Source organism: Triturus cristatus, chromosome 10 (genome assembly GCF_964204655.1).
Source record: "Triturus cristatus chromosome 10, aTriCri1.1, whole genome shotgun sequence".
NCBI lineage: Eukaryota > Metazoa > Chordata > Amphibia > Caudata > Salamandridae > Triturus > Triturus cristatus.
The window spans coordinates 1,217,348,053-1,217,369,723 of NC_140593.1; the positions used below are offsets into that span (position 1 = coordinate 1,217,348,053).

Below are 21,671 nucleotides of genomic sequence, written 5' to 3' on the forward strand. Positions count from 1 at the left end.
TGGGCATGAATTTGGGGTTGGTACGTAGTACAACCCTGTTGGCGTGAACCTGTATGAATGGCTCTTGAACGGTTAGTGCCTGGAGTTCACTAACTCTCCTCAACGAAGTGATCGCTACTAGGAAAGCTACTTTCCAGGTGAGGAATTGAATCTCGCATGAGTGTAGAGGTTCGAAGGGTGGACCCATCAGGCGTGTGAGGACCAAGTTGAGGTTCCACATTGGAGCTGGTGGGTGGCTTGGAGGAATTACTCGTTTGAGTCCTTCCAAGAATGCTTTGATGGCAGGCACTCTGAATAAAGAGAGGTGCTGCCTGTTCTGGAGATAGGCTGATATTGCGGTCAAATAGACACGTATTGAGGTGTATGCCAGATTGCATCGGTATAGGTGTAAGAGGTAACAAATTATGTTTTGGATGGATGCGTCTAGCGGGTTAATGTCATTGTTATTGCAATAAATTACGAACCTTTTCCATTTGGCTGCATAGCAAGCTCTGGTAGTGGGTCTTCTAGCTTCCTTAATGATGTCCATACAGTCAGGTGGCAGGTTTAGGTAGCCAAACTCTAGGACTTCAGGAGCCAGATTGCCAGGTTCAGCTGTTGCGGATCTGGGTGCTGAATCTCTCCATGGTTCTGCGTCAAATGCGCGGGTTTGATCCGCAGCCTTTGATGCGGCACCACGGAAAGTTCGAGAAAGGTGGTGTACCATGGTTGGCGTGCCCATGTTGGAGCAACCAGGACGAGTGTTAGTGAGTGTTGTCTGAGTTTGCGTGCCACCAGCGGTATCAATGTTGCTGGGGGAAAAGCGTACGCAAATCTGCCGGACCAGTTCATCCATATCGCATTGCCCTGCGACTGCGGATGTGGGAACCTGGGGCCAAAGCTTTGGCATTTTGCGTTTTCGTTTGTGGCGAATAGGTCTATCTCTGGATGACCCCACTGTTGGAAGTACGGTTGGAGTACTGACGGGTGTAGCTCCCACTCGTGCATCTGGTGGCTGTGTCTGCTGAGCAGATCCGCCATCTGGTTGTCCTTGCCGGGGAGGTGTTCCGCCATGAGGAATATGTTCCTCTGAATGGCCCACTTCCACATGCTCTGAGCCAGATGAGACAACTGTGGAGAGTGTGTTCCTCCCTGCTTCTGTATGTAGTACATGGCAGTCATGTTGTCCGTCCGGATCAACACGACTTTGTTGCACAAGTGTACCTTGAATGCTTTCATTGCCAGGAAGATTGCCATCAGTTCTAGAAGGTTGATGTGCATCTTCTTTTGTTGTATTGTCCATAGTCCCTGCACTGTGTAGTTGAGTACATGAGCTCCCCATCCCTGGAGAGACGCGTCCGCCGTCAGTATTATTTGTGGAACAGGCTCTTGGAACGGTCGGCCCTTGCAAAGGTTTTGTGGATTCCACCAATGCAGAGAGTTGTATGCCCGACCGCTCACCAACACTAGGTCGTTTAGTTGCCCGTGAGCCTGATTCCATTGACGTGCTAAGCACTCCTGAAGCGGGCGCATATGTAGTCTCGCGTGCGGGACTATGAAAATGCAGGAGGCCATCATGCCTATGAACTGCATGAACACTCGCGCAGGAAGGGAGTGTTGGGGTGTGAACTTTGAAATCAGCATTTGCATGCTGTTGATCCTCACTAAATTTGGCTGAGCTGTGGCTGCCAGAGTGTCTATGGTCGCACCGAGGTACTGTTGTACGTGTGCTGGTTGGAGATGTGATTTTGGGTAATTTAGTGAGAATCCCAGATTGTGAAGGAGGTGAATGGTGCGGGACATGTGGCTGGCACATTGCTGGGCTGACTGTGCCTGAACAAGCCAGTCGTCCAGGTAAGGGTAGACGTTTATATGTTGCCTCCGTAGATGTGCAGCCACTGTAGCTAGGCACTTTGTGAAAACTCTGGGTGCTGTTGTCACGCCGAAGGGAAGAACCTTGAATTGGTAGTGCTGCCCTTGAATAGTGAACCTGAGATATTTTCTGTGTGAAGGGTGAATGGGTATGTGGAAATACGCATCTTTGAGGTCTAGCGTGGCTAGGAAGTCTCCCTGTTTGAGCAGCGGGAGGACTTGTTGTAGGGTGAGCATGTGGAAATGCTCTGAGAGAATGTAGTGGTTGAGGGGTCTCAGGTCTAGTATAGGTCTGAGTGACCCGTCCTTTTTTGGTATTAAGAAGTACAGGGAGTACACCCCCGTACCTTGCTCGTGGACGGGTACGACCTCTATTGCGCCTTTTTTCAGCATACTTAGCGCTATTACTGCAGGAAGTGCTAAGTGCTCTGAGGACATAGGACGGTGTTTTGGCGGTATTGTGGGTGGAGTGGAGGTTAATTCTAGGCAGTAACCGTGTTTGATAATATCTTTGTCCCACCTGTCCGTGGTGATGGTGTTCCACGTGGACAGGAACCTTTGTAGCCTTCCCCCGACAGGTGTTATGTGGTCGGGAGGAAGGGAGAGGGCGTCACTGTTTGTTCTTGGGGGAGGACCTGGTATTGCCGTATCCGCGTCCTCTGCCCTTTGTGCTGGAGCCACGATATCCACCCCGGGTGTTTTTATCGTAGGTACCTTGTGTGTTGCCCTTGTTGTAGGTTTGCTGTGACCCCTGTCCTCTACCTGCTCCTCTATTTCCGGGGCGACGAAAGGAGCCAGTCCGAAAGGTCTGCGTTTGGAGAGCCCCCATGGACTTTGCAGTGTCTGTGTCCTTTTTGATTTTTTCTAGGGTGGTGTCAACTTCTGGTCCGAATAAGTAGTCGGGGTTGACCGGCTGATTGAGGATGTTATTTTGAACCTCAGGTTTGAATCCGGAGATTCGTAACCAGGCGTGTCGTCGTAGCATGACGCTGGTGTTTATTGCTCTGGCAGCTGTATCTGCGGCATCCAGTGCACACTTAATGGATGCGTTCGTGAGGAGTTGTCCCTCCCTGATGAGGAGCTCTGCTCCCTCTTTGTATTGGTCAGGGAGATGTTGGAGTAGGGTTTCTAATGTGTCATAGTGTGCGCGATCGTAGCGAGCTAGGAGCGCCTGGGTATTGGCAATACGCCATATGTTAGCTGCCTGGGCTGCAACCCGTTTGCCGGAGGTCTCTAGCACCTTGGACTCTTTGTCCGGGGGAGGAGCATCACCAGTTGTCTGCGAGTGCGCCCGTTTGCGAGCATTAGCGACTACGATGGAATCCAGAGGCAACTGGCCTCTAATGTACGTAGGGTCCCCAGGCGCCGACTTATATTTCTTGTCGATCCTGGGGTTTATCACTCTTGCCCTGGTGGGTTCTTTGAAAATGTCCTTTGCTGGTTTGAGGACACCCTTCAACATGGGCAGAGTTTTGATATTCCTTTCTGAGGATGCGAAAGTATCCATTAGAAAATCGTCCTCGATTGTGTCAGAGTGGAGTTGCACACCATGATTGGCCGCAGCACGTTCAATGAGGGCGTTGAATGCGGCAGTGTCCTCTGTGGGAGACGTTTTCGCGCCATATAGCTGCGTGTCCTGTGTATCCATAGCTGCACCCGGGTCTACAGGGTCATCCCAAGCCTGATCAGGGTCCTGTTGGCCTTCAGGGTCCATCTCCCTGGGGTAGGGGACGTCGTCACCCATGTAGTCCTCCAAAACGTCGGTTTCGGAGGGTGTCGGAGAGAAGGACTGTGGATCTGGGTAAGAGGTATGGAGACGTTCGTAAAGAACTGGTTCCGAATCCGCTGGCAGCTTTTTCTTTAGCGGGATCCGGTAGGAGTCCAAAGCTTGCTCGGAAGATATTCTCCGCTTGTGGAGCATAATTCTGCCGGTGTCGGCATCGATGATGTGGGACGGTGATGTCTCCGTAGGAGAGCGTTCGGCAGGTGTGATCCTAGTTTGGGTGACACGTGTTCTGATTTCAAACAGTTTGGGCACCGTGGATGGCGGCAGGCCAAAAGTGATGTTGGGTGTTGCTGGAGAAGCTTTTTGAGCTTTTTTCGGCTCGGAGCCCGACGTGTCCTGGAGGGCTGCCTTTTCTTTGATGCGTTGCAAGGACGCTGCAACTTGTCGCACCTGGAACGCCGACGGTTCTTTGGCGCCGAGCGGTTCTGTAGAGGCAGGCGTGGACTTCTTTGGAGCCACGGGGTCATCGAGTCGAGGAGAGGTAGTAGCTGTCGACGGCGTCGATGATTGGGCCTTAGGTGCTGCTTTCGAAGTGGTGTGCGACGCAGCGGCCATATTGACCTTTGTGGCCGGAGCCGATTGTTTCGGTGCCGGGTGCCGAGGCGGTTTGGCGGTACCGATGGCCTTTTTCCGTGTGTCGGCGCCGACGTCGGCTGCTGCGAGTTCGGCACCGAAGTCCCGTTTGGTGCGGTCGGTGCCGACGGGTTTGGCTGGCGTCGAAGGTGTAGTGGGCTTCGATACGACCAGTGTCAGTTTCAGTTTCGGTTTCTGTGGAACCGATACGACTATTGGTTTCGGTTTCGAGGAAGGGAAACCAGTCGTTTTGGGTACTAATGGCTTTCGCTGGATGTCCGAGGCCGGGCCAGAGGGCGGGGCCGAAGAACTGCGGGATAGGTCTTGGGTAAGGCCCGAAGGCGATCCTTCTACCGGAGCCATAGACTGACGCACTGGGATATCCTCCGTCTGTACGGGTAGGCCTTGCTCGTCACCGGAGCTACTTTCTTCGGCCCCTAAGGCCTCATCGTAGTCTCCTACCTCGGTGTTGGCTTCTTCCCTGTGAAAGAGGTGTTCTTCGATGTCTTCCGATCCGGAATCGTGTTCGGAAGCGGGGCTGGAGGGTAGGTTCTCCACGCCTTCCACATCTTCGTCCTCGGCGCTGAAGATGTTGGTTGGGGCCGGTGCCGCTTGCTGCGCTTCAAGTCTCGCTGCTCGTCGATTCCGGAGAGTCTTTTTGGATCGGAATCGGGCACAGGCCATACATGTGGATTTGTCGTGATCCGGTGAAAGGCATTTGTTGCACACCGGGTGGACGTCGACATGGGGATATTTCGCATTGCAAACAGGACACCGCTTGAATGGGGTCCTCGATTCCATCGTCGATGTGGGGTCGATGGTCGGATAGGATGCGAAAAAGTTGTTTTTGAAGTCAGTAAACTAACAAGTAACTGTCGATACCGATCGGGAACAGTACCGACGCGAACTAAAGGCCTTTTGGCCTGAAAAAAAGTTTTCCCTAACTTGAGTCAAGATAAGCACATCCGAACCCAATGGCGGAAAAAAACAATCTGAGGATGGAGAGGATGCCCATGCGCACTGTGGTCCAGGGGAGGAGTCACCTATCTCAGGATACTTCGAAGACTCTTCCAGGACAACAACGTGCAAACATCCGGACCCAACACTAGGCGGCGATCTATGCACAGATATGAATTCAGCAGCCCACATGCCTCGAACATATGCAAACTTCCAGAGAGTGGGTGTGGATCCACGGTTTCAAGATGTAGAACCACGTCCGAGGTTGTCTATCTTTCGAGGGTCCTTCCCGTGCGATTCTCCGAACAGCCTGCGTGGAGTGAGGCTTCATATAGCAGGGAGCACTTTATCTCTCCATCCAGGAGCACCCACAACTGAGGCAGGAAGAGGTGTGAGGTTTCTGCACCGTTGTCAGCCCAACTAAAGGAGCAATCGGGGAAAGACAAAAAGAGCAGACCTCACCTAGAGACGTCGCCACTTTTCACAACAGAGTCTGCAGTCCTGTCCCTCACCCCTACCATCTGCCATATGACAGTACAAGGAGAGACATATCAGCAGTTTATTGTTAATGAAACAAACTCATCGGACTTCTAAAGGAGCCCCGCCTCCATTCCCCTGACTTCAGTGTCTGGGTCTCCTCCCTCCAGCTGCAGGAATGTAAGCACTACACGTACAGTGCCTGGGACCACAGTCCTCTATCTCCATCTTGTGCTAGGCCAGGCCAGGGACTCTAAAGAGGATTCCACTGGATTATATATTCGGTCTCATTCACAAACCATGCATGTGCTACACTGGCTCGCCACACAACCACCCTTAACATGCACTCAGGACGGCTGTGCAAGCGTCCGGACAAGGGCACAGAAGCAGAACTTCACAAAGGTGGGCCAGTAGGTCCCAACACGAGCAACCTAGATAAAAAGGTCCAGTCATGCTACTGTTTAATGGTATGCTGCCACCACCGTTCACTGCTAAACCCATGACAGGAACAATAATCCACTGTCAATGAGGGGATTAGTGGTGGGCCCCCGCAGGACAGAGAACAGGTTCAGAACCGGCCATAGACAGGCTTAGGCCTCTAAGCATACATGAAGACAAAAGGATGCTAGGCCCAAAATGGAAAGTCAGGATACCAGACGTACAGTTGGGCACTTACACATTGGAAACCCCCTGTGCGCCATGCAGGGGACATTGCTGTACAACACAGGTCGGACAGCATCAGGTTAAATTACCTGCAGGAGAGGTAAAAGAATGAAAACAAAATCCCAAGATGCACAGAGATCAGGATCAGTGCAGGAGACAGTACTGGTGCTGCCATTACAGGTCAATAACATTTCTTTGTTCAGCTTGGATTCCTCATAACATGCATAGGCTCAGCACAGTAAACACTAACCTATCTCCTCAGATTCAGGCCCAAATCCTCAGGAGATTTTGAGGACACAGAGCTAACGGAGCATATTCACTTAACCCAGTGTAAAAGCATCAAGCCGTACATATTGTAGTCACTAAACGCTCTTTCGCAAACCTCATGTTGTTCATGGCTCATGAGGACAGACATTACAGCCCTTCACCAGGTGGAGGGAATATCTAGGTTTCTAGTACTTAGCAAATGACCTTTCCGTTCTCGATTCACACAGAGATGACTGGAACCACAGCATCCACTACAAACTCAAAGCTCATAACCAGAAGAGGCCAGGAGAGGGCCAAGTTTGCAACCAGAGTAGTTGGTATAACACAAATGTAAATGAAGAAAAGTTCAAGTCCAGGAGTCGATCACTTTCCTATAATTATTTTTTCATCTGATGCAGTTTTTAGCATTATTTTATATTTAGGGATACTGTTCTCAGACCAGAAAATGTCTTATTACTTGCTGGGGGACATATACAAACCATCAAGGGTGTGTTTTTATTGAGTATTCACTCAGAACAGCAGTAGACATCATACCGGTCAACTCACACGGTGCCATACGATTTCATTTCCCTTCACACGGTTGGTCACCTGGTGAGGAGCTGAAACCACTGTAAACAGTGTATTTTCACCTCGTTTTTGGATGCTGTAAGCAGCCGATGTCCATTAAAAGGTTTGGAAACACCCCAGGACATTGGCGACAGCCTCAATGACCCTTTTGTTTTCTATTTTATATAGCGCAAACTTGACCCGAAGGTATCCGATTGCTTTACATGAGCATCAGCTGCGTTACAGATGGAAACCCTTTTTTTTAATTTTTCTGAGAGAGGCGCCGTGGTGGAAGGGGTTGCGGGGGGCTTGGTGTGAGGCAGTGCCTCTTCGGTTGCTTTCAGCATGAGTTACGGCCCCTTGAGGTCCTCGCCCCCTCACACTGTGGCATTAATTTGTAAGTGCAAAAAGAACAATTGATGGACAGAATGGAGAACAATGTCAAACATTCACCCCAGTGGGATGGTGTGGTGAGCAAAAGAATGATGGATTTAACCCAGATCCATGTGACTGGGGGTGAATGTTTGCATTGTCCAGCATTCCGTCCATCAATTGTTGCTTTTGCATATGTCGCCCTAAGTGGGAAGGGTATGCCCAGACGTGGGTCTGTACTCACTAGACCACTGGATTCAAGCTAGCCTGGCTGATGAAGGGTGATGCCCTGAAACCGGTCCCAGGATGCATGTTTTCGGTCCAGCATTCCGTCCATCAATTGTTTCTTTTGTATTCATTTGTAAGTTGTCAGGTATGAGACATGGTCCATAGTGTGGGGCAGATCGCAGTGGGTCTCCAGTGAAAGGGGCAGCATAGCCAGTCCAGAGGTGTGCGGTGACCCAGCATTAGGCTGCAAATAGACGAAATGGTGACCATATGTCGTTCGGCAGAGCAGTGGGATGGACCGGCTCGGCATACTGTTCCGACTTGTCCCGACTGTCAGAAGCATCTCGTAACCATCGCCTCAGAGACGGCACCACCCCCCTCTGCATCCACCTCACGACCACACACCTCTTGGCTAGTACAAGTAAATTGGAGGCAAGCCAGTGGGGAAGGGGTGCAATTTAAAGAATCTGGCAGTAGGGCCGTCTGAGGAGAGTAGTCGACTGGGGTCTCCACAATCTCAGAAATGACCAGGAACACATTCCACCAGTACATGGAGAGTTCTGGGCAGTTCTAAGCCATATGGAGAAAAATTCTATTAGGAAGGCTGAATCCAACACATTTGGTTTCGGTGCACCTGCTAAATTTGGTCATTTGTTAAGGAGTGTAGAAGCACTGGTACAGGTATTTAAACTGTAGGAGTTTGTTTGTAGGAGAGCGGCGTGTTTTTAAAAAAAATTACTTGTGCAAAGCAGTATTCCCATACTTTACAACTAACAGATGCCCCAGAGAAGTCTCCCATTTAAGTCTAGCTTTTGGTAGCTTATCCAGCACATCCTTTATGAATGCAGAGTAGAGAAACGATATTGAGTGTCCCGTTTCTGCCCTTCTAATGTATGTCATAAAGAGCTACATGTCGGGAAATGGTGCAGGGTACGTGGAGAAGATAGTCCTAGCCACCGATTGAAGCCTGATATAGCAGTAGGATGCAAGTGGTGCTGGACCAGAGCGGCGGGCACAGAAATTACTGTACGAGATAAACAAATTGTTCTCAAAGAGTCCCCAATGGCATGTGTATCTGACAGCCGCAGTAGTCCTTTAACAGTACTCACACTAGGAGGAGGTAATAAGGGATTATCAACCACCGGCAGCATCAAAGAGTAGGGAATATCATGATGTAGCCTCCGGGCTAGCTTCCATTATGCATGACTCAAGGAAAGTAGGTCTACATCCTACTGTGCCACTTGAGGCAGTGCACATATACCACCAGACAATAAATTTGTTCAAGCTAGCGCTCGCTCAGCCCTGGCGTGTATTTGGTTTGTGCCCAATATTTCAGGTTTGGAATTCATCTTATATAAACAATCAGACTAGAAGCCTGATATCATTCTCCATGTCTTCAATCCAGTGGCGGCTCCTCAGTTAGGGTGAAGGAGTGTTGCCCCACTGCTGAGAGACAGCAGATGCAAACATGAAAAATTTAATTAAATCATGAGCTGAAAAAAAACAAATTACAAATTGAATGTCCATATAAATCCTTATTTGTATTGTATGTCGTCCTTTTGTACACTTGAAACATTACATGTATATGAAGATGGTCCTCGATGTATCTGTTGGACTGTAATACCTGTGTTCTTATCAAATGAAGATGAACTTTTCAAGTGTACAAAAGAAGGATGTACAATAAAAAAAAATATTATATGCACATTCAATTTACCCCTGGGTAGAGAGCCATCCGCTCTCCTGGGCCTGCAACAATGCACATCCTGGGCGAGGTGCTAGGTCTCCTCCCCAGGATGGGCAGGGTAAGCTTCAAATGCATGCCGCCTTTGTGAGCTTCTCCAGGCCACTTGCTGTACTCAGCAACTGGCCCCTACCGGTTCTAAACCCCCACTCTGGCAGGAAGACTGTCCGGAAACCCCAAGGAAGGACAGGGGGTGTGCCAGCCACTGACAACCCCACCCCTCAGGTGGGGGAGGCGAGGTGAAGCACATCTCCGGGCTCTAGCCATCTTGAAGATGGGGAGCCCCGCCCAATCAGGACTAGGCCACTGCCCCCCTCCCACAGGTGAGTGGCAGGATAGGGGGTGTACCCACCCCAGGGCAGGGACCTAGTGGTCTCTGCCCTTTATCTACCTGTAACGCCCCTAAATTTAGTATTTAGGGGCACCCTGAACCTTCCTTCCTTAGATCCAGATTCCGAAACAGCAAAGAAGATCAAGAAGCAAGAAGACCTGCCTTGCAGCTGCTAACAAGAGGAAGGCACCAACTGCTTTGGCCCCAGCCCTACTGGCCTGTCGACCCTCGAACCTGCTCCTGCTAAATCCCGCATCACGAGTGGCCAGCAACCTCACAAACCCCGGAGGACCTGGCTACCTTGTGACTCTAAGCATCTGGGACTCCCAACGAGCAGTGGTACTACTAAAAGCAAGTAACTGATCCATGGCATCAGCCAGGAACTGCGAACCTTGCACACTCTGCACCCGCCAAGCCTGGCCTGTGCTGGAGTGGACAAAGACCACAAGGACATCCCCCTGGCGACTGTGACCCCAAATCCAGCACCCAAGGACCCACCTCGACGCTCCTGACGACGCCTGCAGCCTCAGAACCAGGGACCCACCCAACCGCGATTAACAGAGGGTAAGATTTCCCGATACCAAAAGACACCCCTGCACCCGGCGCCCTGCGGCCCCCTGTGCCCGACTCCTGGGTACCTACCTATCCTCCAACTACCCAACTTACCTCTCAAAGTGGTGGTCGCACCTGAAGAATCTTCGTCCCCGAGCTTGCAGCCTTTGTACGTTCTTGAGCTTCTCCATTACAATCCATTGAGCGCCCGACGGCTCAAAAGCACCCTGCACCCAGCCGCCCGAGTGCCCCTGGCAGTGTAACCTCTACTCCAATCTACTTCCCCATTTGCCCTGAGCAAGTGACCAGGGGTCCAGCTCCCACAACCGCGTGGCCTGCTAGCCAGTAGCCACCAACCAAGGGCCCCCTGCCTTCTATAGGATAACATTGGGCCTAACTCACTCTGCACCCGGCTGCCCCTGTGCAGCTGAGGGTGTAACAACTGTACTTACCTGACCCTGGGAGACCCCTGATTTTATGCCCAGAACCTTATCTCTCCCAGTCGAGTACTTACCCAAAAGCCGATAACTCACTTTTCTTCCATAGGGTAACATTGACTGGTTTCACCTGAAAATTCTTCTAAGTGTGGAGTTTCTAAACTTTAAAATATTCATCTAAAATCAACCGAGTAACGAAAACGAAAATACTCACCTGCAATTAGTAGAGATACCAGTGCTGGATCTTGGTGCCCAGCACGGACTCTGAAAAATACTTACAACTGTACTTACCAGTAACCCAATTTTCTTCCATAGGAAACCATTGACTGTTTTTCTGTGAAATTTCTTCTAAGTGTCGATTTTTGCAACCTACAAATATTCTTTAAAAATCGGACCAACTGTGAAAACGTAATTACTTACCTGTTTGAGATAGATGTCTCAGTACTGAGCCTAGGAGCCCAGCAGCCCAGCACTGGATTAGAAAAGTAACGAAAACATACGTTACCTGCAACTTGAATTTCCTTCCATAGGATAACATTGCCTGGTTTTTGCTGAAAAAGTTTCTATGTGTTGATTTTGCAGCCTTACAAATATTCGCTAAAAATCGCCTGTATAACCTAAACGCATTCTCTCAACTGCTTACCGGTGGTACACTAGTGCTGGATCCAGGATCCAACACTGAGCTAGAAAGTAACAATAAACCCACTTACCTGCTAAGTGAATTTCCTCCAATAGGATAACATTGGTGATTTTATTAGAAAAAGTTTCTAAGTGTCAACTTTTAAAATACCAAAATATTGCTTAAAAATCACAACAGTAACTAAAACGTATTTACTCACCCGTTTTGAGGAACTGTCCCAGGACTGAATCTAGGATCCATTCCTGGAGTTAGAAAAGTAATCTTGAAAGTAATTAATGACATATAACTTAAAGTTCCCATTGAGCTCAATGTATTATTGTGTTGCCTATTGCAACAACCTGTAACTATTACCTACAAAAGTCAATTGCATATTGCAAAGTATTTAACTAAAGCATCTCATTCAGAGAAAGTATATTTGGATACCTATTGTTGGTTCTAAAATAAAACAACCATATATATTTTATATAAACCATTGGCCTAGAGTTCAGTTCTTGAGTGTGTGAGACCATTTGCTGACTGAGTGTGGACAACAAATGCTTTACACTGTCCTCTGATACGGCCTTACTGCTCGACCAAGCTACCACTTTAGAGAGTAACTTTAGCCTCTGCCAAACCTCTGGGGACTGTGGACTCTGTACACACTGTACCTATTTGGGAACAGTAGATACAGAGCCACTTTCCTACAGTTCATAACAGATCTTGATGCATAATACAATCCATCTGGAGACGCTCTTCTGTACAACCTTTTCTTTTTTTGCTGCAGAGAAACCTATGAAGCGTTGATCGTCCGCCTGATGTTCCTTGGTGCAACTGATGTAGAAGCTCAGGACTGTTGGGATCCAGGTGATGAAGTCTTTCTTCCTCTTTAGATGGATGAGGTGGGGGAGGGGAAGAAAGCGGGCAAGTCATAGACTACCCTATGTGGAAGGGCGTGACGGCCTATAGAAGAAACGCTTTTGTCCAGAGTACACGTCTATCCTAAAAGAACATGGTGTACTGCAGCTGAACAGTTGGAGCTTTTAACTTGCTCATGCAATAAGCTAATATGACTGTAATGAGGAAAGCCGTCTTTCATGTGAGACGACAGGGAGAACAGCTATGCACTTGTTCAAAAGGAGGACACAAAGCAAGTAAGAGCCAAATTAAGATCCCACTGACTAAATCACAGAAGGTGCTGGCAGGAACATATGAACCACCCCTTTAAAGAAACAAATCACAACAGGTGATTTTAATAATGATGGCCTATCAGGTTGACGCAAGAAGGCCGAAAGGGTTGATAAGTAACCTATCTACAACTGTTGCCACAGCAAGGACTCAAGAAAGACAAAATAACAATACATCAGCTAACTTCTCGAAAAGGCTGGATATTGCTGAGGAACACATCCAACACATTTCTCCCAATGTCCTGCACAAACATTTTGGTGGAGGGACATCCGGCTGCCAAGATGACACCAACTACTACGAGATGAAGATCGAAAGCCATCAACTGTTGCTGCTCAAGCTCCACGCAAGGAGTAGGTTGTGTAGACTGGTGCAGGACCCGGCCTTGCTCCTGTGACAGGAGATGCATCGAAGGGGCAGCTGGATCAGCAGATAGATGCTTCTGGCCAGAAGTTCCAAGTACCACACTCACCTCGTCCAGTCTGGAGCCACTAGGATGACTTGGGCCCAGTCTTTCTTGATCTTTTTCAGACCTCTGGGCAGGAGAGGCAGAGGTGGTAAGGCATAAAGTAATTTCAAACCCCAATTAGAACAAGAGGCATCTTTGAGAGAGATCTGCCTTGGGAAACTCCAACACCCAAAAGCCTAAATACAACAGGTTATCTGCAGTGGCAAAAAGATCGAGCGAGGCTTCTCCCCATTGCTGGAAGAAGCCCTGGGCAGCCTCTGAGCGCAGTTTCCATTTGTAATTCGCTAGGCTATATAGACTGAGTTTGTCTGCCCTGGCGTTTAACGATTCCGCCAGCTGTTGTACGACCAGGGAGATGCCATGAAGATTCAGCAACTTTCTGAAGTGCAGGGCCTCCTAGCACAGGAACCACTATCGCACTCCGCCCTGTTTGCTGCAGCACCACATGGTTGTGGTGTTGTATGTGAGAACCTGTCCCTGTTCTGCCTTGATAAATTGCGGGAAAGCTTTCAGGGCTAAGCGAAGTGCTTTCAACGCCAATAAGCTGATGGCAAAATTGGCTTGCTTCGTAATGTCTCTGTACTTGCGGACATATCCTCTCCGTTTTAATCTCTTCATTCTGCACCTGGCTGGAAAACATATGAAATGGCAGCTTATGACAAATGGATTTATAAACTTAACAATAAATTAACATCGCTTGAGGACATTTGGAGGAAATTCTTTAAGACTGAATCTTTATCTAGGGCCTATTGAAAGGGGTTGACTTACCTGTTCTGGGGGTCAGTCTTTCATCCGCATTACTGGAGCACCACTCACCCCCTCCTCCAAGGGCTTAGCAATAGTGGGTTGATGTTACTTAGTTACTAGGGGTCCAGGGAATCTTGAGTTGCGGATTGATCAGGTAGACTTTTGGGGGTCTGTTTATTAGAAAAATCTGTCTGCTTTATGTGTTTAAATAAAAAATAATGTTCTATGGCGGTTTGCTCATCCTTGACTTAGATTATATTCGGTTACTTCTTAGCTAGATCTACCAATTCTTGGAGAGAAAAATCTTTCAGTATAATACTGTACTTTCTGTTGCACTGAGATGTTAATAAAGAATTTTAAATACAGAAATGAGTGTTTTGCACCTTGTGTTATTTAAATGTTTGCAAGAAACATGAATAGCAGCATTTAAAAAGCACAAAAGAGGTCACACATGCAGAGCAATGGACCACAGGGACACATACCTCTTGCATTTTGGGACGTTTCTTTTGGTTATCCAAGCATTGGCAGGCCAGCTGGCATAGCTCAATGCCAACTTGCTCTGGGCACTGCCCTGCCCGACAGTCCATGTAGTTTTTGTAGATGCGCAAGCCCGTACGCAGGGCCTTGTCACCACGAGCTACGCTGAACGACGGGTCCTTCTGCTTACGCGCCTCCACTTCTTCCTGTTCTTTCGCCTCCTCCTCCTTTACCACATCTTTCTGGGTGCGCCAGATAAGGCGAAGCAGAAGAAAACAGCAATGAACCACCGCTCTGAAGAGCAAAAGAAGCACTGGGAAAGAGACAATGATGTAGTGCTAGCAGGGCACAGCCCATGCCCAGGAGCTAAGCAAGAAAACCAGAACTAGACAGAAGCGGTAGGCAGGGCCAGAGAATGCTGAAGTCTGGACAGAAAAAAGAACAGAAGACAAAGAGGGATGAAAGTCAGACAGCGAGTGTGATATCAGACAGCATGGGTGCAAAGAACAGATAAAAGTGTAAAGTGGATACGAGAGAGCAGGGACAACCCTGAACAACCAGAAGGAAGAGTAAAATCCAGAATGCAATAAAGGCCTGCTATGCATAAGAAAATTAAGGTACACTGATGGCAACAGACGTTTGCATTCAAATGTTGCTGGTGGCTAGATTACAAAATATGACATCAACACTGTGTGATTTTGTACCGATCTACTAGTTAAAAATGGGTATTACCTGAATTAAAATTAACAGTTTGAAAAAGAACACTTCTTAAAAATAGAAAACCTAGAAATTAAAAATATCATTTCTAAATTATTACTACTAAAAATAACTACTTGGAAAATAATCCCTCTTCTTTGATAGCATAAGGCATTGTTTTTTTCAAACTAAGCAAATAAAGATGGTGGGAATTTAATTGGTGATAAAATGGTCAAAGATAAAGATGATTGATGAGCATTGTACATAAATTAGACATTTGTTAAACATTTTATAGCTGTTTTCTAAAAGCAGAGTCATAAGTACAATATTAATTCTAGCAATCAACAGAATGTGCTTTTCCTTGACGCCTCAGTGAGCTGTATTCAGCATATACCTATAGCTGCTCCAAATAGGTTTTAAAAAACACAATGTTTTTCATAGAGTTTGCAGTACCTCTAGTGAGATCTGAAGGTGCATTCTCACTGTGATAACATGTTCTTCAGCAAATGTTTGACAGTCTGACACAGCTGTGTGTACTTGTTCTTCCATATGGGATAGTAACATTTATGTTTGAGAACTGCTCTAATGTCTATGTAACTAATCCATGTGTGTTTGTTGGATCTGAAAATGCACCTCTGATGGTTGCTTTGTTTTTTTGTTTTCAATTTCTTTGAAGAGCAGCTCAGCGGGGCTTCTAACATGGACTGTGCAGGGCAGTAAAAGAGACAACTAATTTATTTAATTCCACCATGATAGTAAAAACCAATTTGTTTCCATTTGCTATAAATGACAACCAATAATGTTTATGTTTTTGGCTGTGTCAATGAATCGTACAACTATACTTAACCTGGTATTTGCGTCATTTCTTTGAATTGGCAAATGTGAAGTGCTGCTTTTCAGCTTTACATATAGGAGCTAATCACGAGTGCCCGGTCCTGAAACAGCACTGACCGTTAATGGCAGCACTGGAAGTACAGTACCCGATGGAACCCAAGGCAGACCCAAGAGACCTCAAGAACTTCCAGCCCATCTCTCTGCTCCCGTTCCCGGCCAAGGTCATCGAGAAGATCGTCAACAGACAATTAACCCGATACCTCGAAGAAAACAGAATCCTGGACCCTTCTCAGTCAGGGTTCCGCAGCAACCACAGCACCGAGACCGCCCTCAGCGCCGCCACCGATGACATCAGGACCCTGCTGGACAATGGTGAGACCACAGCACTCATCCTCCTAGACCTCTCCGCCGCCTTCGACACCGTCTGCCACCGCACACTACGCGCACGCCTCCACGCCGCAGGGATCCGAGACAAGGCTCTGGAAGGGACCACATCTTTCCTCTCAGGTAGAACCCAGAACGTCCGCCTCCCCCCATTCCGATCCGAAGCCTCCGAGATCATCTGCGGCGTACCCCGGGGTTCCTCCCTCAGCCCGACACTGTTCAACATCTACATGACCCTGCTTGCACACGTCGCCAGACAGCACGACCTCAACATAATCTCCTGCGCCGACGACACTCAACTGATCCTCTCCCTCACCAAGGACCCCATCACCGACAAAGCCAACCTCCACGAAGGAATGAAGGCCGTCGCCGACTCATCCACTGCTCCAACCCTTCAGACTGAGACGACTCCTGGTGGCCGCTGGCACTGGGGACAGCCCAGACACCCACATACCTCACACGCAACCTGGGAATCATCCTAGACGCAACGCTATCAATGACCAACTAAGTCAACACTGTCTCCTCCTCCTGCTTCAACACACTCCGCATGCTCCGCAAGATCTACAAATGGATCCCAACAGATACAAGAAAGACAGTCACCCAGGCCCTCGTCAGCAGCAGACTCGACTTCGGAAACGCCCTCTACGCGGGAGCCCCGACCAAGCTTATCAAACAACTACAACGCATCCAAAATGCCTCGGCACGATTGATCCTTGACGTACCACTCTACAGCCACATCACCCCCCACCTGAGAAACCTGCACTGGCTCCCCGTCAACAAGAGGATATCCAGCAAGTTCCTCATCCACGCACACAAGGCACTCCACAAGTCCAGCCCTGCCTACCTCAACAGACGTCTCTCCTTCTACATCCCCAACCACCAGCTACACTACGCCGACCTCTCACTAGCCGCAGTCCCGCGCATCCGAAGAACTACCACCGGCAGGAGATCCTTCTCCCACCTCGCCACCAAAACATGGAACACCCTCCCACTGAGCCTACGATAGACCCAAGACCTGCTGACCTTCAGGAGAACACTCAAGACCTGGCTGTTCGATCAGTAGCAGCCCCCCACCCGGACAGCGCCTTGAGACCCTCGTGGGTATGTAGTGCGCTTTACAAATGATTGATTGAGTGGAACAGACTGGTCTGGAGTTTCTCACCTGATCACATCACCTGCTGAAGCTAGGCTGAAACACTGGACCCATAGCTGTTCAACTTATACTGGCCCCTTAACAGAGCTTGCTTACTAACACTAACTGAAGAATTTAAAATTGGCCTGATTTGATTTCACAGGCAAATATTGGTATACAGCTAAAAATTTAAAAAAACATTTAATTGATCAACACAATTTTTGCACTGGTCAGCCAGTTCAAAAGCGATTTCTGTACTGGTCAGTCAGTGAAAATGGCAGAGTAACACTGCCCTGCACTGGTGCAAAGTTTACATTTTCTGACCCCACTGGTGTCGGGAATCGCTGCTGCTGCGCTACCCACACTTTCCTTCAATTTTTTTAAAGCCCTAAGAGTCATGATGCTTACAGGCAGCAACCCTCCTTACTGTTGCAGTCTCAAGCACCCCAAGCCATAGAAGCCACTGTACCCCTGCATCAGGTCAACCCCAAGCTTTGCAGAAAGAGTGTCCCCTCACCAGGTACTTGGTTTTATCGCTGCCTCCGGTCTGTAGGGCTTGCTGCCCAGTCAGGGTCTCCAGCAACACCTGCAACGAGAAGTGGAGAACATTTCAAGATGCAATACAAAGCTGGGCAGTGCCATGAAAAAGAGGGGAGATTAGACCCTGCCTTTGAATACCCTCCCCTCGTGGGTGGTCAGCTAGTAAGCCTCAGCCCAAGTCCACAATCTTAGCAACACTTGGGGCAAATCCGAAGCTGTAAACACAAGCCGCTCAACTTGTTGACATAACGCATCACAGCTGCACTGCCTGTAAGAATTTGGATGGACCGACCGTGAATGGAGGCTTCGACACAAGTGAGATTCCCCACCCATTGACCAGTACTGAAAATCTTTTGCTGCCTTCGGGTTGATTAGAACATTGTGCACCGGTGTGTCCCAGTGTTGCATCCACTGAAAGCGCAGGCACCACTGAAAGGCACATATGTGTTAACAAGCACAAGTGCCCTGAAGGATGAAGGAAGCCAGAAGGACCAGCCGATGAAAGACAGAGCCGGAAGAACGTCCTCCTGAACCTATCCTAAAGGTCCTGATTCCTCCGGTTAGGTAGGAAGGATTGCATTTAACGCCGCACCGATGATAGGGAGGCACTGCGAAGCTCCAGGTGAGACTTGGGCAAGTTGATAGAAAACCCCAGAGTCGAACAGTAGGAATCCATGGCACTCAAATGGTCTGACAGCAGCAGCCAATAGTCATAGTAAGAGAATAAAGATATCCCAGTACCGCGAAGACGTGCTGCCATCACCTTGGTGAAAGCATGAGGTACCAATATCAATGTGAGCAGGGGGACAGCAAACTGGCAGTGCTGCCACAAAGCCAGGTACCTCGTGTATGACTGCAGGTTCTGTGTGGGGAAATACAGTCCTGCAAGTTGAGGGACAGTATTTAGTCTGCTAGCTACAGAGTAAGAAAGACTTGTGTGAGTGAAAGCATTTTGAATCACTTGTTGCAGAAAAGGCATTCAAGATAAAAAGGTTAGGAATGAGATGAAATCTGCCATCCTTATTGAGCACAAGAAAATAGCATAAGTAAAATCACTATCTGACCTCTTATTCTGGGACTGGCTCTACTGCACCTTCGTTTAGCAGAACCAAGAACTCCTAATGTGCTCATCTGACTGGGTGGAGAGGAGGGGAGAAGAAGGGGGAAACTCCAGGAAAGGGATAGCATGGCCCTATTCTGTGATTTGAAGGACCGGATGATCCATTGCCATGGCTTGGCATCTGGAGCCCCCAGTAGTGCTGGAGAAACTGGCTTGGCTTACATTGGTTAAGGGGCTGGTGACTAAGCACCTCCATGATGTAGGAATTTCCACCTGTGGATTCTCGTCCCCTGATTGGAGGATTTTCCATTGTACCCCAACTCTAAATAAGGGCCTTGGTCATGGACAATCACTAGAGCATCTCAGCGTTCTCCAGGGCTTGCCAAAACTAGGAGCATGAATCTGGGGCTGGAGGAATGTGTACCACTGCCCCAGGCAGCAGAGTTGACCTTGCAAGGAGGGTAGTGGGTGGAGGATTTAGAGAGTCAGTTACCATCCGGGACTGCACAACACGGCCTGGCAGGAACATCAACTTTAAAGGAAAATTGTGCATTAACAACAACCCTGTGTATACCAAACTCAGAAAAATTTACTAACCGAAGCAAAGTGAGCAAGTGTTATTACTGGAATGCAAGGGGCCAGGCTCAGACACAGAAGTGGTACACGCAACTTACTTAGGTTATACTGCTGTAGGCTGGTTCTCTCAAACCTTCAAACTTTGCATACATCTTTTTAATCCACTTCCACGCCATTTAAGGAACGAAACCTTTTGTCCTTTTTGCGGTGGCTCAATGAGTGGTGGGTCAGTCTCCAGCAACCCACTCCAGTTACTCTAAGACCTCTCTTTACAACTCAGCAGTGTTCATTTCATGACTTTATAAACATCCCCATCATACTGTAAATGTGTGAATTAACTCAGACTGTGGAGCCCTAATCACAGAACTGCTAAATTCTATGGGCTGTTGCAAAGTGGTGATGCAATCTGTGGACCAGACACACAAGTACTCCACACCAAGCTCCTTGCTGATCTCCATCCAGAGATACTCATTCAGCAGATAAGCCTCAACCTATGACACTGCCAGCCTCGCACACATGATCAGTCTGTCCTCAGAGTATGAACATCACCGGAAAGCAATAACTCACCACTCCAAAGCTGTAGGTGTCCAGTGCTAAAGTAAGCTTCCCCATCTTCACGTACTCGTCGGGCAGGTACGCCATCGTGCCACGCACCATTTTGGTAAACATGGCAGTGCTTTTCTGGCCTGTGTTGGCAGCAGAATGTCTGAACCGGGCCAGGCCGAAATCCCCAAGTTTAGGCGTCAATTGCTCATCCAGGAGAATGTTGGAACTACCAAAGAAATGACAACACGCACTCAAATTAAGGAAGTAAAATACCATGTATGTCCCATAATGAATTAAGAGCTTTACTGTTTGCACTTGGCCCTCAACATTCACAACATGTGAGATCATGGCCACCTAATAACGGTGCTGCCAACTGTACCAAAACAGTGTTGAAAGACTAAAGATGCATGTGCCATCCTCCCATGTGCCTGCTTCAGGACCACTTTCGAGATTTGTGTCCCATGTCACATCAGTTCCCTAAAAACCACTGACCAGCAGGATTACAGTAAGTGAGGGAGACCACAAGATGGGAGAGCTGTAAACAAGACAATATGTGAACTTGTAAAACTCTAGCACACGCAATATTTCAAGTGGAATCAAAAACTCAATTGTCACTCAGTAATAAGAAATAAAAATCATCTTTTTCTTTTTTATTTTCGGTCTGTTGGCCTCTTCTTTTGTCTTTATGGCTAGCAAATACGTGTTTCGTCAGTGAGGGAGTACCTCATGACTCCTTCAGGACTGGTTCCTTGATGGTCTATAAACCTAAAGCAACCTGTACATTGGTCCATTTTCTATCTGGCTGTCTCAAATAGTGGTGAGATACACCAATGTCCACATAAACTGGAGATATGTCCATAAATAAATTGGTTTTCAGAAAAACTCTGACATCCGTCAATATTGCATGTCCCTTGCAACCTTATGTGGTGACATGAATAAGCAAAGAAAGCGTAGTGAGCGTGTAAGCTGCAGATATCTGCAGTCCATTCTCGCAATGGGGCTCTCACGAGTTTGAAGTTCCTGGCGTAATGGAGCCCACTTCCTTGTCATCTGCAGTCAGAAATCTATTAGTATATAAGTTTGGCAAACGAGAGTACGAGACTAGTGTCGGCAGGATGCGGACTAAAACTGCAGACACTTGGATACAACGCTTTCCGCTCACATCTAATGTGAAGATTACAACGCACGACGTGATCAGGAGAATTAGCAATGGTTCACCCAGACCTCACTTAGAAAAAATATTACATGATTTATGCAGCAAAATCACTACGTGCTTTCAATGCATGCATACATACAAGATCCAGTCATACAAATTATTCAAATCAAACACATTTGTAATGTTTACTTTACGATAAAGATCATTAGCATAACAACACTAATGTCATAGGTTTTATTAAAATTTTGAATAAAGTGCACTGTGCCCCCAGTGAAAAAGGAAGAAACCACAGGAAGGTCGCCAGGATGACGTCGCGGCAGCTACTTAGACGCCGCCCTTGCGCGAGGACGTCAGTTCTGTACACGACTTTCCACGCCAGAAGCGCAGAGCCATGCAAGACACGGACGACTGGTGGGCAAAACTAGTGCACCTAAAGGAAATCCTTAACCCTAGAAGTCAGTTTGCAGAATGG

The 21,671-nt window shown here is 48.0% G+C and overlaps 1 protein-coding gene across 2 annotated transcripts in view; it reads right to left on the reverse strand.

The window, feature by feature from the left end:
* IRAK1 (interleukin 1 receptor associated kinase 1) overlaps nucleotides 1–21,671 on the reverse strand; it is a 286,369-nt gene that overhangs the window by 37,147 nt on the left and 227,551 nt on the right. For both annotated transcript variants that reach the window (XM_085629743.1, XM_085629744.1), the window contains exons 9-11: nucleotides 20,065–20,269; nucleotides 17,839–17,907; nucleotides 14,281–14,517 (exon numbers count right to left, since the gene is read on the reverse strand). In XM_085629743.1, the coding sequence (XP_085485869.1) occupies nucleotides 14,281–14,517; nucleotides 17,839–17,907; nucleotides 20,065–20,269 (511 nt within the window). The remainder of the gene's footprint in view (nucleotides 1–14,280; nucleotides 14,518–17,838; nucleotides 17,908–20,064; nucleotides 20,270–21,671) is intronic.